General features: G+C 42.9%; 1 protein-coding gene across 2 annotated transcripts in view; it reads right to left on the bottom strand.

The window, feature by feature from the left end:
- Nucleotides 1–15531, bottom strand: part of SCAP (SREBF chaperone) — a 252892-nt gene that overhangs the window by 48599 nt on the left and 188762 nt on the right. For both annotated transcript variants that reach the window (XR_003941472.1, XM_030196685.1), the window contains exons 13-16: nt 9847–10295; nt 9537–9734; nt 8454–8655; nt 1995–2110 (exon numbers count right to left, since the gene is read on the bottom strand). Coding sequence is in view for 1 of the 2 variants with exons in the window: in XM_030196685.1 (XP_030052545.1) it covers nt 1995–2110; nt 8454–8655; nt 9537–9734; nt 9847–10295 (965 nt within the window). In the remaining variant the exon portion in view is untranslated. The remainder of the gene's footprint in view (nt 1–1994; nt 2111–8453; nt 8656–9536; nt 9735–9846; nt 10296–15531) is intronic.

The raw sequence follows: 15531 nt of genomic DNA, 5'->3' as shown, positions 1-15531 counted from the left end.
CTGTTAAAACCAGAAAATGGCACTTTTGCTTTGAAAACTGTAGAAAGATGTTATGTTTAAACTCTGTATGAATTTTTTTTTTTTTTTAAAGCTTGGATCAGGAGCTTTAGAAACCAAAACCAAACCAGACCCAAATTATCCAAAAATATTGCTCTAATTAGTGGGGAAAAAACCCATACATATACAAAAATGTTTAAGGAACCTTACATATTAAAGCTATTTCCACCACCACCATCCTATATAATCAAACGCACCTCCAACATTCTGAAGCTGACTGCATGGCTGAGGCATTCCTGATCTCTGTATCCATCTCCTGAATTCCGGGTTCGTCACAAGCAGAAGTGACCAACCACACGAGGTTTCTCGGCTTCAGAATGTTGAAGGTGCATTCTATTAAATAGGATTGGTCAGTTCCTTGAAGCACAGCCAGAGCTCAGTGTTCTGCACAGTAACGCTCAGACACCAGAGAGAGGGGGGGGGGCTGACATCAGAGAGAGGAAGGGAGGGGGGGCCTGACATCAGAGAGGGGGGGGGTATCTCTGTCACACACACACTCTCTCTCTCTCTCACACAGTCAATGTCTCTCTCTCTCACACACTCTATGTCTCACACTGTATCACATTCACTCTCTATGTGTCACACAGTCACTCACACACTCTCTTGGTCTCATCCACTCAGTCTCACAGAGAGTCTGTGTCTCACACACTCTCTCGCACACACTATCTGTGTGAAACACACTCTCTCTCACACTGTCTCACATATGCACTTGCACACACTCTCATTCTCACACACTCTCTCTCTCTCACAGACACACTCACACCCAGACTCACTCTCTCTCTCACACACTCGCACATTCACTCTCACATACACTGTCTCAAACATAAACACTCCGAGGAAAACCTTGCTAGCGTCCGTTTCATTTGTGACAGAAACGGGCCTTTTTTACTAGTATATACATATATTGCAGGCTGGGGCCACAAACAAAACAATAGAAGACCATGTTGAAGAAAATAGGTCTTAGATGAGACATTCACTTCAGATACTGAAGGATGCTAAAAACTAAAGGGGCTTGGAAATGGAAGTTGAGCGTTTTGGGCCAGCACTTTCAAACAAATGAAATGGAATGATGAAACATCTCCCAAACTCTCTTTAACTAATGGAGTACAAAAGGAGCAGATATGAGGCTATATACAATGCAAAGAGGAAAAATAGCTGGAAGACTATAAGCACAAATGTTTACAGTCCATCAATGATGAATGCGAGCTTGATACTGCTGTTATCATTAGATATGGTTCAATGAGTTCCATGACTAGGACAGACATACCAGACTAACTCATTCATTCAGGAAAGGGGTGGGCAGAAGAGAAAGATCTTTATGTCGGAAAAAAAAAAATCAACGCAGCTGAAATGGAGAGGAGTATGAAAATAGAATAGGAAGCAGTGATGTGGGGGTATCATGGAGAGGGGAAACAGCTCTTCTATCGATATTGGTATGGTCTATAGACCTCCAACACTGGGGGAAGAACTGGACAGAGATCTGGTTAAAGATATCCAAAAGGTAGTAAAGAAGGGGGGGGGGGGGGGGGGGAAGTGCTGCTCTTTGGGGATTTTAACTTGTGAAATGTGGATTATAGTATCCTGTCTGTGGTACCATTGAGGAGTAGAGTAATCCTAGCCTCCCCTGCATGAGGCTCTCCTTGGACAAATTATAGGCAGGCAACCGAGTGCTAGTGATCAGACGGTATGGATTCACGTAATGGCCATGATGGAGAGGAACCACAGAAAAATTTTTTAAAAAATTGGATTTTAAAAATACTTTGATAAGTACCTTAAGAAAGCTCCATTTGGAGCAACCTGCATTCTAAGTGCAACTATCGTGCCTGCTAATTACACGTTTGTTTTTTTTAATATCAGTGCAAAGGCAGTATAAAGGCTCCAGCTCCCTTGTAGTTTATATATTGGGGAGCATGAACTGGCATCTAGCAATCTCATACCCTTGTTTTGGGATGACGGTGAGACAATCTCCAGTCTGGGCATCCCACACTCGGATCTGCCCTGCCAAGCAACAGGTCACCAGCAGCATCCCATCATTGGCTAGACACTCAATATCCTGGAGAGAGAGAGAAAGAGAGACGAGAAAACATCTTATGTGAGGATTCTTGCAATTTTTTATTTTTGGTGAATCAGAGGAAATGCTGAATGATGCCGTTTTCCTTATCACAGAAACACACAACACAGACAGCTATGGATCACTATACACTATCTCTGATCCACTCTTGCTGCTATCTTGAGACCTGCCTATTTCCTAAATGTTATTCTTGTTGAGTTTACCTGAATGGCCATGTGGTCCAAGGGGGCATGGGTCTGGAGCACATGGCAGGATACATGATTTTCTTAGCTGTTCTTTTATTTAATGGAGTTCCTTTCCTTGGTGCAGATGTGCTCCTCTATTTGTTCATATTTTACTCATGTTATATTCTATTTTTATATTTTACCATTTGTGTACACTGCTCTGGAAGCCTGCTATGAATGGTATACATGAAACTCTGGGGCCCTTTTACTAAACATGTTAAGCACTTATGCCCCGATGAAATAAGCACCGGCTTAGCTCTGATCATAGGGAAAATCCCGGACCTGTCAAATGCAGGAGACAGAGGTCCACTGGACCCCCGGGTCCCACCATCGCTTAGCCCTGATGGCCTAGTGTCTCTCCCAAGCCCCCACTCAGACAGCAAGACAGGGGCTGGAGGTCCAGCGGACTTACAGTCCCTCCAACCCCCTTCAACAAGCCCCCCCCCAAAAAATCTCTGGTGGCCCAGTATGAAACAATTCCCTTATATGGTAGGGAAGCCATGCCCAGCACATCCCAGAGTGCACTGGACAGGGCACTGCCATTTTGAAGGCAGCGCTGGAAAAGGAAAGTGTGCTACAGAGGTACTGGGAGGGGGTTGGCTGCTAGACCACCAGGGCAGGTGGGGGGGGGGTTAGTAGCCTACTGGGCCACCAGGGATTTGTTGTGTGTGTTTGGGGGGGGGGGGGTTAGGGGGGCTGGCGATCTGGTGGATCTCCAGCCCCCTCTCCCTGGGCCCTTGTGTCAGGAGGGGGAGGTTGGAGGTCCACTGGACCTCCAACCCCTGTATCACTGTCTGGGTTTCCCAAGTCCATCGCAATAATGGCTTATGGACTTTTTTTTTAGAAATTATCCAAACCTTTTGTAAACCCTGCTAAGCTAACTGCTTTCAGTGGCAAAAAATTCCAGAGTTTACTATTTTCTTCTATTTGTTTTAAATTTCCTACTTAGTCGCTTTACTGCATGGCCCCTAGTCCTTGTATTTTTGGAAAGAGTAAACAAGCAATTCACGTCTACCTGTTTCAGTATTTTATAGATTCCTATCATACCTCCCCTCAACTATCTCTTCTTCAAGCTGAAGAGCCTTAGCACCTTTAGCCTTTCCTCAAAATGAAGTTCTTTTATCCCCTTTATCATTTTCATCACCCTTCTCTGTACCTTTTCTAATTTCGCTATATCTTTTTTGAGATGCAATGACCAGAACTGCACACAGTATTCGAGGTGCTGAAGTGCTATGAAGTGATGCAAAGGCATTATAATATTCTGTTCTATTTGCTTTCTTAGCTGATGCTGCACACTAAGCAGAGGGTTTTAACGTATCATCAACTATGATACCTAGATCTTTTTCCTCGGGCGGCGACTCCTAGTGTGGAACCTTGCATCGTGTAGCTATAGTTTGGGTTCCTCTTTCCTACATGTATCATTTTGCACTTCCTCACATTAAATGTCATCTGCCATTTGGATGCCCAGTCTCATAAGGTCCTCTTGCAATTTTTCACAATCCTCATGTGATTTAACTTAGTGTCATTGGCAAATTTAATTACTTCACAGACCCCTGAGGAATCCCACTATCTACCCTTCTCTATTGAGAATACTGACCATTTAACCCTACTCTGTTTTCTCTCTTTTAACCAGTCCTTAATCCACAATAGGATGCTATCCTTCTATCCCATGACTTTCTACATTTCCTCAGGAGTCGTTCATGAGGTAGTTTGTCAGTTGCCTTTTGAAAATCCAGATATACAATACTGACTGGCTCATCTTTACCCACATGTTTGTTCACCCCTTCAAAGAAATGTAGTAGATTGGTGAGGAAAGATTTCCCTTGACTAAATCCATGTTGGCTTTGTTTCATTAATCCATGCTTATGTATATGCTCTGTAATTTTGTTCTTTATAATAGCCTCTACCATTTTGCCCAGCATCGACGTCAGGCTCACTGGTCTATAATTTCCTAGATCATCTCTGTAACCCTTTTTAAAAAATTGGTGTTACATTGGCCATCCTCCAATCTTCTGGTACCATGCTTGATTTTAAAGATAAGTTACATATTACTAACAATAGCTCTGAAAATTCATTTTTCAGTTCTATCAGTACAAATGACAAACTCAATCATTCCCCTAATATTTTTAAATATTTTCATGTTTTTTTCTATCCCTCTTATGTCTACATTTTCAAATCATTTGCAAACAGGCAAAGTTAGTTCTTTCATAATATTGACTATAAGCATTAAAATAGACTGGGCTTCGTACTGATCCTTGTACTACCCCAATGATCACATTCTCTTCACCAGAATACATTCCCACCACTCGCATTTCACTTAACCATCTTGTAATCCAGTTTACTATCTTTGCTTCCACTTCTGGTCTCTTACAGCAAGTTTATTTATCGGTCTATATGGAATAGTATTAAAGGCCTTAGTGAAATCTAGACAGACAAGATCTACTATCGGGTAACCTGAACAAATTAAATTAAGTCAGTTTGGCAAGATCTTCCTGTGGTGAAACCATACTGCCTAGAATTCAGTATATCCACTAGCTTAAAGGCACTACGTTTTTCCCTCCTTCAAAAGCATCTCCGTTACTTTCACTGCTATTGATGTAAGAGTAACAAATCTGTTTCCTGTATTCTCTGTGCTAGCACTATTGTGCAGAGGAACTCCATCTACCTTTCTGTCTCTAAACAAATATCTTCTCTGTCTCCATCTGCTAGTAGACTGACATAACCCTGTAGTCTGGACTGGTCTGGTATGGATGCTAAGGAAACAGAGCTTGGGACAGGGTTAGTGCAGGCAAAAAGCCTGCTAGTGCTATGGAAGCACTTCAAAACAAAAAGTAGTAGACTGATCTCACTCAGATATACTAGTGTGTTAAGGGGAAAGTCTCATACTGTCACAGGGATATAATGCAATTTGCACCCACGATGTGGGTGAAACCCTTTTCGTGACTGTTATAATCACAGACAAAACCCCCTTCCTTCCAAATGTGTTGTTTCTATAAGTTTGTGCTCATATAGTGTCAGTGCTGAAATATTTTTACTGTTTTTTTATACATAATTGTGCTGAAAATGGCAGGCATGAAGCGGTCACTTATCTTAATGATCCGTCAACTCACTGGACCCCAACAGGTGCCTGTTTCGTGGAAGCTTTGTCAAGGGATCTTGGGTAGTTGCAGACCTACTGAGAAAAAGAACGCCTGTCAGCTATCACAAGTATCAGTAACCAAATCAAACAGTCTTGGAGGTTTCTCACATCTACTGGACCTCTTCCTCATTAGTGCCGCCACCCGAAACAAATGGCGTTGTCGTCTTATAACAGTTTGTACACTGGAAATGACTTCAGTGCACTGGAGGAACGGAAGGTATACACGCAGCAAAAAGAATGGCTCACATATAACATCCCCAATGTAAATATGTGTTAAGTCCCCTAGGTTCCAAAGTATCGCGGCAGTAGATCCAAAATGTTTCCTGTTGCAGCAATCTTTTGTCTCTATCTCCACCTCTAAGTGTTGGATTGATGTGATCAACTACCATACATTTCAACTCATTTGCTACATGCGCCAAATACAACAGGGACCTTCTATTACAGGGCAAACGACATTCGGAGCAAATGGAATCCATCATGACTTTTGTGATGAGATTTGTACCAGGAGGCGAAGCAGCAGCCAGAATCAAACAGCACTGGGATGTAATGAAAACGCACCCAATGTTTGCCAACTATCAGCTCAGGATGGCATTTTCCACGTCTAAGAACTTAAAAGAGCTTTTAAGTCCAGCACAACTACCCGCAGATGAGACCTCTAGACCTACCTGAACACTATCCTACTATATAAATGAGCTGTGACCGACATGCCGCGCATGCGTAGAACAGCGCACCTGTTCTGCGCCTGCATCACTTCACAGGTCTCTCCCGAGCCACCCAGCGATTCTCCTCTCTCCCCTGCCCCCCTCCAGCCACCCAGCGATTCTCCTCTCTCCCCTGCCCCCCATCCAGCGATTCTCCTTGCTCCGCTGATTATCTCCGTCAAAGCGGCCGCGTCATTGAAAGCCCTGCCCGTCTCCAGCCTTCCCTTCGAGTTCATTCCATTACCGAAGACCATAAAAACAATGCATGACCTAACAATCTTCCGTAGACTACTGAAAACTGACCTGTTCAAGAAGGCCTACCATAACGATCCATCTTACTTACAAAATCATTAGACTTTACATGATATAGACAAAACCCGAACTCTTGTCACTTGACTTGTCACTCAGAAACCTCAATGCAATATTATAATGTATTCTTCTTTACCATATATGTATGCATCTTAATGCATTACCATTTGTAATTCTATACCCGTAAATGGCGATCGCCATCACGGCATAATGTAAGCCACATTGAGCCTGCAAATTGGTGGGAAAATGTGGGATACAGATGCTACAAATAAATAAATTCCCTCAGAGTCCCGCCTTCTGACATCATTTCCTCTTTCCGCGAGGGCGGGACTCTGAGGAAACGAACTCAAAGTGAAGGCTAGAGACGGGCAGGGCTTTCAATAAAGCGGCCGCTATGACAGAGGTAATCAGGGGAGTGAGGAGACTCGCTGGGTGGCTGGAAGGGGGGGCAGGAGAGAGAGGAGAATCACACACACTCTCTCACAGACACACTCGCACCCAGTCTCACTCTCTGTCTCACACACACACTCGCACATTCACTCTCTCTCTCTCACACACACTCTCTCAAACATACACACTCCGAGGTAAACCTTGTTAGCGCCCATTTCATTTGTGTCAGAAACGGGCCTTTTTTTTTACTAGTAAATGCAATAAACCAAACTGCAAGACGTGTGAGATGACAATACAATCTACCAACTTTGTACACAATGGTTGAATATACCACTTAAAACATCGGACAACTTGTCAAATTACATAGTGTATTCGATTAAATGTCCCTGAAAGATCTACATTGGGAAATCCAGTAGATCATTGCATGCCAGAATGACCGAGCATCACTCACGCATCTCTGCCCAAAACATCGGAGCCCCTTTGGTGCAATATTGTATACAATCGGCGTATGTAGCAAATGAGTTGAAATGTATGGTAATTGATCACATCAATCATACACGTAGAGGTGGCGACAGAGACAAAAGATTGCTGATACAGGAAACATTTTGGATCTGCCCCCTCGATACTTTGGAACTCAGGGGACAACATATTTACATTGGGGATGTTATATGTGAGCCATTCGTTTTGCCATTTCCAGTTTACAAACTGTTATAAGACAACGACGCTGCCATTTGTTTCGGGTGGCGGCAGTAATTAGGAAAAGGTCCAGTAAATGTGAGAAACCGCCAAGACTCTTTGATTTGGTTACTGATACAACTTATGTGATAGCTGACAGGCGTTTTTTTTCCTCAGTAGGTCTGCAACTAACCAAGATCCCTTGACAAACCTTTCGCGAACAGGCACCTGTCGGGGTCCAGTGAGAAGACGGATCAATAAGATAAGTGACTGCGTCATGCCTGCCATTTTCAGCACAATTATGTATAAAAAAAAAAGTGAAAAATTGTAAAAAAAATATAAAAAATAGTAAAAAATATTTCAACACTGAAACTATATGAGCACACGCTTATAGAAGCAACACATTTGGAAGGAAGGGGGTTTTGTCTGTGATTATAACAGTCAAGAAAAGGGTTTCACCCACATCGTGGGTGCAAATTGCATTATATCCCTGTGACAGTATGAGACTTTCCCCTTAGCACATTAGTTGTTTATCTGAGTGAGATCGGTCTACTACTTTTTGATTTGACGTTATTTCTTATCCGAAGTAGACTTTAGTCGCATATACAATAACAGTGCTATGGAAGCAGCATTAAAAAAATAAAACTTTCAAAAAGGAAAATGCTTCTTACATAAAAGGTAGCCTGCTTAACCATTATTATCCCATCACTAGATCTCTCAAGAATGCGGAAAATGAGTACAATCATGAAACATGCAAGATGCACTAGTATTGCTACAAGGCAGCAAGATGGCAGTTTGGTTATACATCTAAAAATATCAGAATATGTGCCAGGATTGCCACATTATGTAGTCTAAAAACCAAATAAAAATTATTCACAAAAATCTACCATGAGGTGACCTCTGAGCACCAGCGGCACAATTTCAGTAACAGGGGGTGAGTAGCCATAGTCATCACAGGGCAGATCCCCCCTCTTCCTCCGACTGTGGGAGAGCCCATTCTGGCCATAGTTCCTGGGGCACAATACTCGGTACAGACAGAAGAGCAGAAGGACCAGCAGGATCCCTGAGGCCAGTCCCAGAGCACCCACTCTGTAAGAAGAGCAAAGAAAAACATTTGTAACAAAGTCAAATAAATTTCTCTATCATGCATACTTATTTTTTTAAATGACATCTGCAAAAATATTGCTATGAAGATCTAATATTTTTATTTTAAACTCCAGTGACTTGATTTTCTTTCTGAAATGCAGAAAGACAGAGATCACAGTAGCTGCAGTCACACAGTGATTTCCAAGAGCTATTTATGCAAATGCATAAGTTGTCTGAAATGGGTAAAGGTTGGTGTGCCTGGGGAGAGGGAGGTGGTGGTTAAGGTGATTCATGCTGCAAAGCGTGTAGCTTAAGAGGCAAGCAAGTAAGGCACTAGCTTAGAATGTCAGAACATAAGTGTACCAAACGTCTTCCTCAATGGCTCACCCTTTACAGGGGCAGGAGCTTGTGTCTTTGCTTCCACTACTGTGCCAGTCTTCTGGCTCATCTGAAACACACTCACATGGGCGCTCCACTTAAGAAGCATATCATGTTACAGTTCATCTACAGACCAGTATACCTCTGGACCTGAGCTACTAGAGTGAAAGCAAGACATGCCTTCAAAACACAATGCAGAAAAATTCAAGAAATAACAGAATAATTAGACAGCATACAGCCACTTGTTATTCTCCAAATTATGGAAAATGATGATACGTCTCCCTACCCTCATGACTGCGGCAAAGCTAGAGATTCTTACCCCCTCCCTTCCCTATTTCTACAACTGACCTAAGGTTAAGACACTTCCTTCCTCTTCTATGGCTGATCTTGTTCTAATCTTATTCCAAAAGACAATAGTAGCACATGCAAGGTGAAAGTGAGATCGTGCAAGAAGGAGTGAAGTTAACATTTGTGCTATGTTGAATTTTACAAAAGGAGAGTGTTACTTGTATAGGGTCACATCCACGTGCCCCTCAGGTTTGGAGAGAGGCTCTGAAGGTTTCTCCCCACCATCCTCTGACAACTCATCATGGGCAGGAAAGAAAGGATGGTAACGCTCAGATTCCTGAGGGTGCCGGGCTTCTAGGACCTCTTGTGGATTCAAGTACAATGTGACTGGGATCACTGGAAGGATACTAATGTACCTAAGGAAACAATGGCAAACACTTACCAAACTGCAAATGGGAACAATTTAAGTATCAGCTTTCCTAAATTCTCAATTCTAGCAGAGTATGAAATATTTTCATGTCAACATACTTTTTAGCCAAAGTGATATTGTAGTAACTAAAGAGAGAAGGCCAGTGTCGGAAGGAGAGCTTCCTCCAGATCTCTTCATCCTCTGTTCCCCATGTCACCTCTGCCCCGGTGCTGTGCTCCAACAGGCTTGCCTCAATTTGATCAGTGTTGTGAATTCCTGTTCTCTCGCTCCAGGACCCAGGTTGGACCTCCAGCCTCTCTCTTAGAGAATCCATCACTTCCTTCTGGTTTCTCTGCTGCGACTGATTTTCCAGGGATTGGGCAGTACCAGATGGGAAAACTGAAAGGGCACTCTGAGCGTCTCCTGCAGGATGGATGCCCGGCAAGGACAAAGGTGGCATTTCTGCATCCACCAAGTGGCTCTGCTCTGTGACTTGTGCAGTCAGGTAAGTCCTAAGGCCAGTTGGATCCGTGTAAACAAGGATTCCAATCCAAATCACTGTCCCAGCCTGCATTATATCAAGATAGATTACATTAGTGTCACTATTACCTTGGAGCAATGTTTCCCAATTCTATTCTGGAAGCACACCTAACCTTTCAGGTTGGCAGGATTACCACAAACAATATGCATGAGATATTTCCATATACTAATAAATCTCTCGTATGCATAATCATTGTGACAATCCTGAAACTTGACTGGCTAAGAATACTGTTATACATGTCCCCACCACACTTCAGTGATTGCAGTTACACCAGCTCTATGGCTGGCATGAAATGCAAGCACTGACATTCAAGTGCATTGATAGCTGGCTACAATGGCATTCTATAACAGAAACTAGGCACCTACATTCTTTTATATAACACATGCTATCACATGCTCTCCAGGCACCAATTACAAAAGTGCTCACCTAGTGTATTCATTGTAGCCTCAGCATTAGAACCAGCCAAACACAGGAAAACACAGACTGAGGAAAACATGGAGATTAAATAAGAAACTGTGGATCCTGCATACCAGATGGAGGAGATGGAGTACCTAGAAGGAAGTAACTTGAAATTCGCTTTCAGCTAAGTAAGGGGGGGGGGGGGGGAGAGAGAAATGTGTTTGTTTTCACGTCGGCTGTCTGCATCAGAAGCTGAGCCCAACACAAATTCATTAAAAAAAAAGACCTTGTGGAAAATTAAATTTCTGGGCAAACTCAAGTCTTCTAGTTCTATGTTATGATGTTCGGCAAGAAAAGATAAAAGATATGCTCCTCTGCAAGTCCTGCACTCGTGACGTCCTTGAGAGACCACTTCAATACACACAAATGCAAAGGGGGTGGAAAATTCCAATGAGCCATGCTGTGCGCGCTTTCCTCACTTGTTAATATTCTCAGGTAGGCAAGGAAGACAAAATTGTATTGGCCTCTGTTTTGGACAAGGTTCAAGCACAAGGTCTCAGCTGTATGCTTCTTTGCAATTGTTGAGACTGAGAACCTACTGGATGAAGCTAACACAGGGGAGGTGAGTAGATTTTTTTTTTTTTTTTATGTACCCTGCAACACAACGAAACCAAAGCTTGTAATGCACATATAATAACTCTTCCTCTCTACGATTCCCTAATGTATCTGTACACACGAACCTTATTCTACCACATTACTGTATTTGTTCATACCGGAATTGGCAAACGCCTTTACAGTACTATGTAAGCCAGCCTGCAAATAGGTGGCAAAATGTGGGATACAAATAAATAAATAAATAAATAAATAAACCAGTATCCTGCTGTCCTTTAAGAACAAGCAACGTTCTTTCCAAAAAAGCAGGATATACAGTCCTCAAAAGTGGGAAGCAAAATGGAAAAACAGAATGCCAATGGGTAAAAATATAATTTTGGTGGCAACAAGTTACTTGTCTTTTTTTTTTTTTTTTTTTGAAAAGCAATCTGGAAATAATAAAAATGGGTACTAGGCAGAAAGAAGTTGGATTCCAAACCTCAGAGTTTCCTTAGGACAGACTGACCAAACCTGCTGTTGTGTTGGGATGCTGTGAATGTGTAGACAATATTCAGATCACAGCCTTGCAGATCCTTTCTATGATGGGTGACCTTTGGTGGCAACCAACATAAGAATTGAGACGTTGGGACAGACTAAAGGTCTATCAAGCCCAGCATCTTGTTTCCAACTGTGGCCAATCCAGGTCACAAATACCTGGCAAGATCCCAAAAAAGTTCAATACATTTTATGCTGCTTATCCCAGAAATACACAACCAACTGGTGGTAGAACATGTAGAACGCTGTGCTGTTTAATTGCTAATTTGTGAAGGGGAAGTCTCATATGATCACTTTGGCAATTTTTACCACTGGAATGGTGAGCCTATACTTCGTGACTATTTATAATCATCGACTGCCCCCAGCCTCCCGTAGTGCAAAATTGTCATTCAAAAAGTGTCCAGTGCTGTGCCCTTAATATTTCATGTCTCTATTAGTCTCTCTTTTTATTTTTCTCTGCTAATCATTAATGCATGCACTGTCTAATCAATCACATTGCCATAGCTGCAGCACTCGTACTTAGATTTCTATTGATTGCAGGAAACAATTATAAATGTCTTCAATCGGTATGCAGCCACAGTCTTCACAGTGTCAGGCACATCTTACTCAATACTTTGCCTTGAAAGAAACAGACTGAAGCTGTGCATTAATTCAACAGAATTGAAAAACGCATCTGTGTCACTTATCTGTGTTCAGTCCCAGGTATGCTCATGATCGCGACAGGGGCCTGTTTAGCATTGACAGCTTTGTCAAGGGAATATCTGATGTCGGGAGCTGCATACCGATTGAAGACATTTATAATTGTTTCCTGCAATCAATAGAAATCTAAGTACGAGTGCTGCAGCTATGGCAATGTGATTGATTAGACAGCGCATGCATTAATGATTAGCAGAGAAAAATAAAAAAAAGAGACTAATAGAGACATAAAATATTAAGGGCACAGCACTGGACACTTTTTGAATGACAATTTTGCACTACGGGAGGCTGGGGGCAGTCGATGATTATAAATAGTCACGAAGTATAGGCTCACCATTCCGGTGGTAAAAATTGCCTAAGTGATCGTATGAGACTTCCCCTTCACAAATTAGCAATTAAACAGCACAACGTACTACATGTTCTACCACCAGTTGGTTGTGTATGATTTACTTTATATAGGTGGAACATTGCCTTCCATTTTTTTGACAGATATCCCAGAAATAAGCTGTGGATTTTCCCCAAGTCATTTTAATAATGATCTATGGACTTTTCCTTTAGGAAGCCATCCAAACCTTTTTAAAACCCCGCTAAGCTAACCACCTTTACCACATTCTCTGGCTACGAATTCCAGAGTTTAATTACACATTGAGTGAAAAAAAAATTTCTCTGATTAGTTTTAAATTTACCACATTTCACCGCATGCCCCCTAGTCCTAGTATTTTTGGAAAGAGTAAAATGATTCACGTCTACCTGCTCCACTCCTACTATGGTTCTAATACTTTTAGCCATGACATGCCCCTTCCAAGTTCAAGCCTGCCTGGGCATACATGAGAGATGCAAGCTGCTAAGAAGTTAGTGTGTACTTGGTTATAACAGACCTCATTTATTGTAGTCAAAAGACACAAATCTAGGCAGGCTTTCAAGACTAAGGCCCACTCTCAATCCAAGGTGGCAGAGCATATCACTGTGGACACATGGCTTAGGGAAAAATGTTGAAAGTGCAATTGTCCACAAGGTGGAAATCAGGCATCATTTTTAAGGAGGAACTTAGGATGAGTGTACAAAACTACCTTATTGTTGACAAACAATGTAGAGTGGATCAGGCACTAGAGCCTGGAGCTTGCTAACCTTGTATGCTAAAGTAACTGCCACCAAAATTTAGAACTTCCAACTCGGATACTTCAGCTCACATGAGTTTAGTCACAGAAAGCTTTTATCCCGCCTCAAAGAATAAAACCACCTAGTAATAGATGGATCACAGTAGGCTCATGTAGACTACGACATGTGGCACAGAAGCATTTGTCCTCACAATTATTGCCCCTAAAGAATTCTTTAGCTCCATTACAGCACTGTGATGCTCCAGAAAAAAGAACTGAGGTGGAACAAGAAGCAGTGAAGGTGTCTCAACAGAAAAGCCACCCCCAAAGAGCTAGTAAAGAAGCTCAAACCAGAAAACTGTTGCTGCTAAGGGATTCCATTATCAGAGGCATTAACTTTGGAACACAGTTCAAGGAGTTCAAAAATGTGAAATGCCTTCCAGGATCCTCAGCTACCAAGAGTACCAGGCAAATACTGATTATTATCAAAGAAGAAACTAAGGAGCAACACTGATGCCGTTATCCACCTGGGAACAAATGACCTGGCCAATAACACCCCACTTGTAGTGCAGAGAGCATGTCAGGAGCTAGGGGTGGGGTTCAAACCTTTGGCACAAACGGTAGCTTTTTCTGAAGTACTACCTACTTTTGGAAAGGAAGAGAAAAGTTTTCAAAATACCGAGAACTTCAATAGGTGACTCAAAGCCTGATGTCATCAAGAAGGTTTTAGGTACATAGAAGGATGGGGCAAATACACAGGAAAAATATGCCTGCATCTCACTATGGCAGGAAAAAGAATCCTTGGTGAGAAAGACAACATGTTTCTAGCAGTGGAGTTCCTAGGCTGACACCCGGGGCGGATCACTGATGCGCCCCCCCCCCCCCCCCCCCCGGCGAAATTACACCCGCCCCCCCCCGGGTGCAGCGCGACCCCCCCCAGGTGCATTTTTACCTGCTGGGGGGGGGGGGGTGCCGCGCGCCTGTTGGCTCCGAGTCCTCTCGTTCCCTGCTGCTCCCTCTGCCCCGGAACAGGAAGTAACCTGTTCCGCGCAGAGGGAGCAGCAGGGAGGGAACGAGCAGACTCGGCCAACAGGCGCGCGGCACCCCCCCCCCCCAGCGGCGTGCACCCGGGGTGGACCGCCCCCACTGTCCCCCCCCTTGGTACGCCACTGGTTTCTAGGCATTGGATACAGGTCAGTTCCAGTTGTCACTCCCAGCAAAAGACAAGATGTGATAGCAGAAAAGAAAGCAATGTTAGTAAATCACTTCTTACCAACACAGTAGGAAGTGGGACTAAACAAACAAACAAAAATAAACAGATGAGACTGTCACTGAAATGTAGCGGGAAAACAATGCCTACAAACGCTCGAAGTCTAAGCAACAAAGTTCATGTTCTGCAAGCCCTGATGTTAGAGACAGACTTAGATATTGTTGCTCTCACCGAGACATGGTTCAGGGATTCCCATGAATGGGACACACACATACTGGGATATAATCTATTTAGGAAGGATAGAGATGGTCAAAAAGGTGGAGGAGCAGCTCCTTATGTGAGAACAATATCAAAGCTACTGAAATGCAGGGGGCCTGGAGAAAGGATAAAGCAATATAGATCCCTTTGAAAAGAGAAGATGGAACCTCTGTCCAAATGTGTTGTCAACAGACTTCCAACACAATCAGAGCAACTAGATAAAGATTTGGTTACAGATATCCAAACGTTGGGAAGGAGAGGAGAGGTGCTGTTACTGGGAGATTTCAACTTGCCAGATGCAGATTGGAAAGTTCTATATGTGGAATCGGAAAGAAGTAGAGAGATTGTGGATGCTTTTCAAAGTGCTCTGCTCAGACAAATGGTGACAGAACCCATGAGGGAAGGAGCGACGCTGGATGTGATGCTCACAAATGGGGAGTGTGTGTCTAATGTCCAA

This window comes from Microcaecilia unicolor, chromosome 1, assembly GCF_901765095.1.
Source record: "Microcaecilia unicolor chromosome 1, aMicUni1.1, whole genome shotgun sequence".
NCBI classification, from domain to species: domain Eukaryota; kingdom Metazoa; phylum Chordata; class Amphibia; order Gymnophiona; family Siphonopidae; genus Microcaecilia; species Microcaecilia unicolor.
The sequence above is the reverse complement of the archived record's forward strand: the minus strand, read 5'-3'. Positions and strand labels throughout refer to the sequence as shown.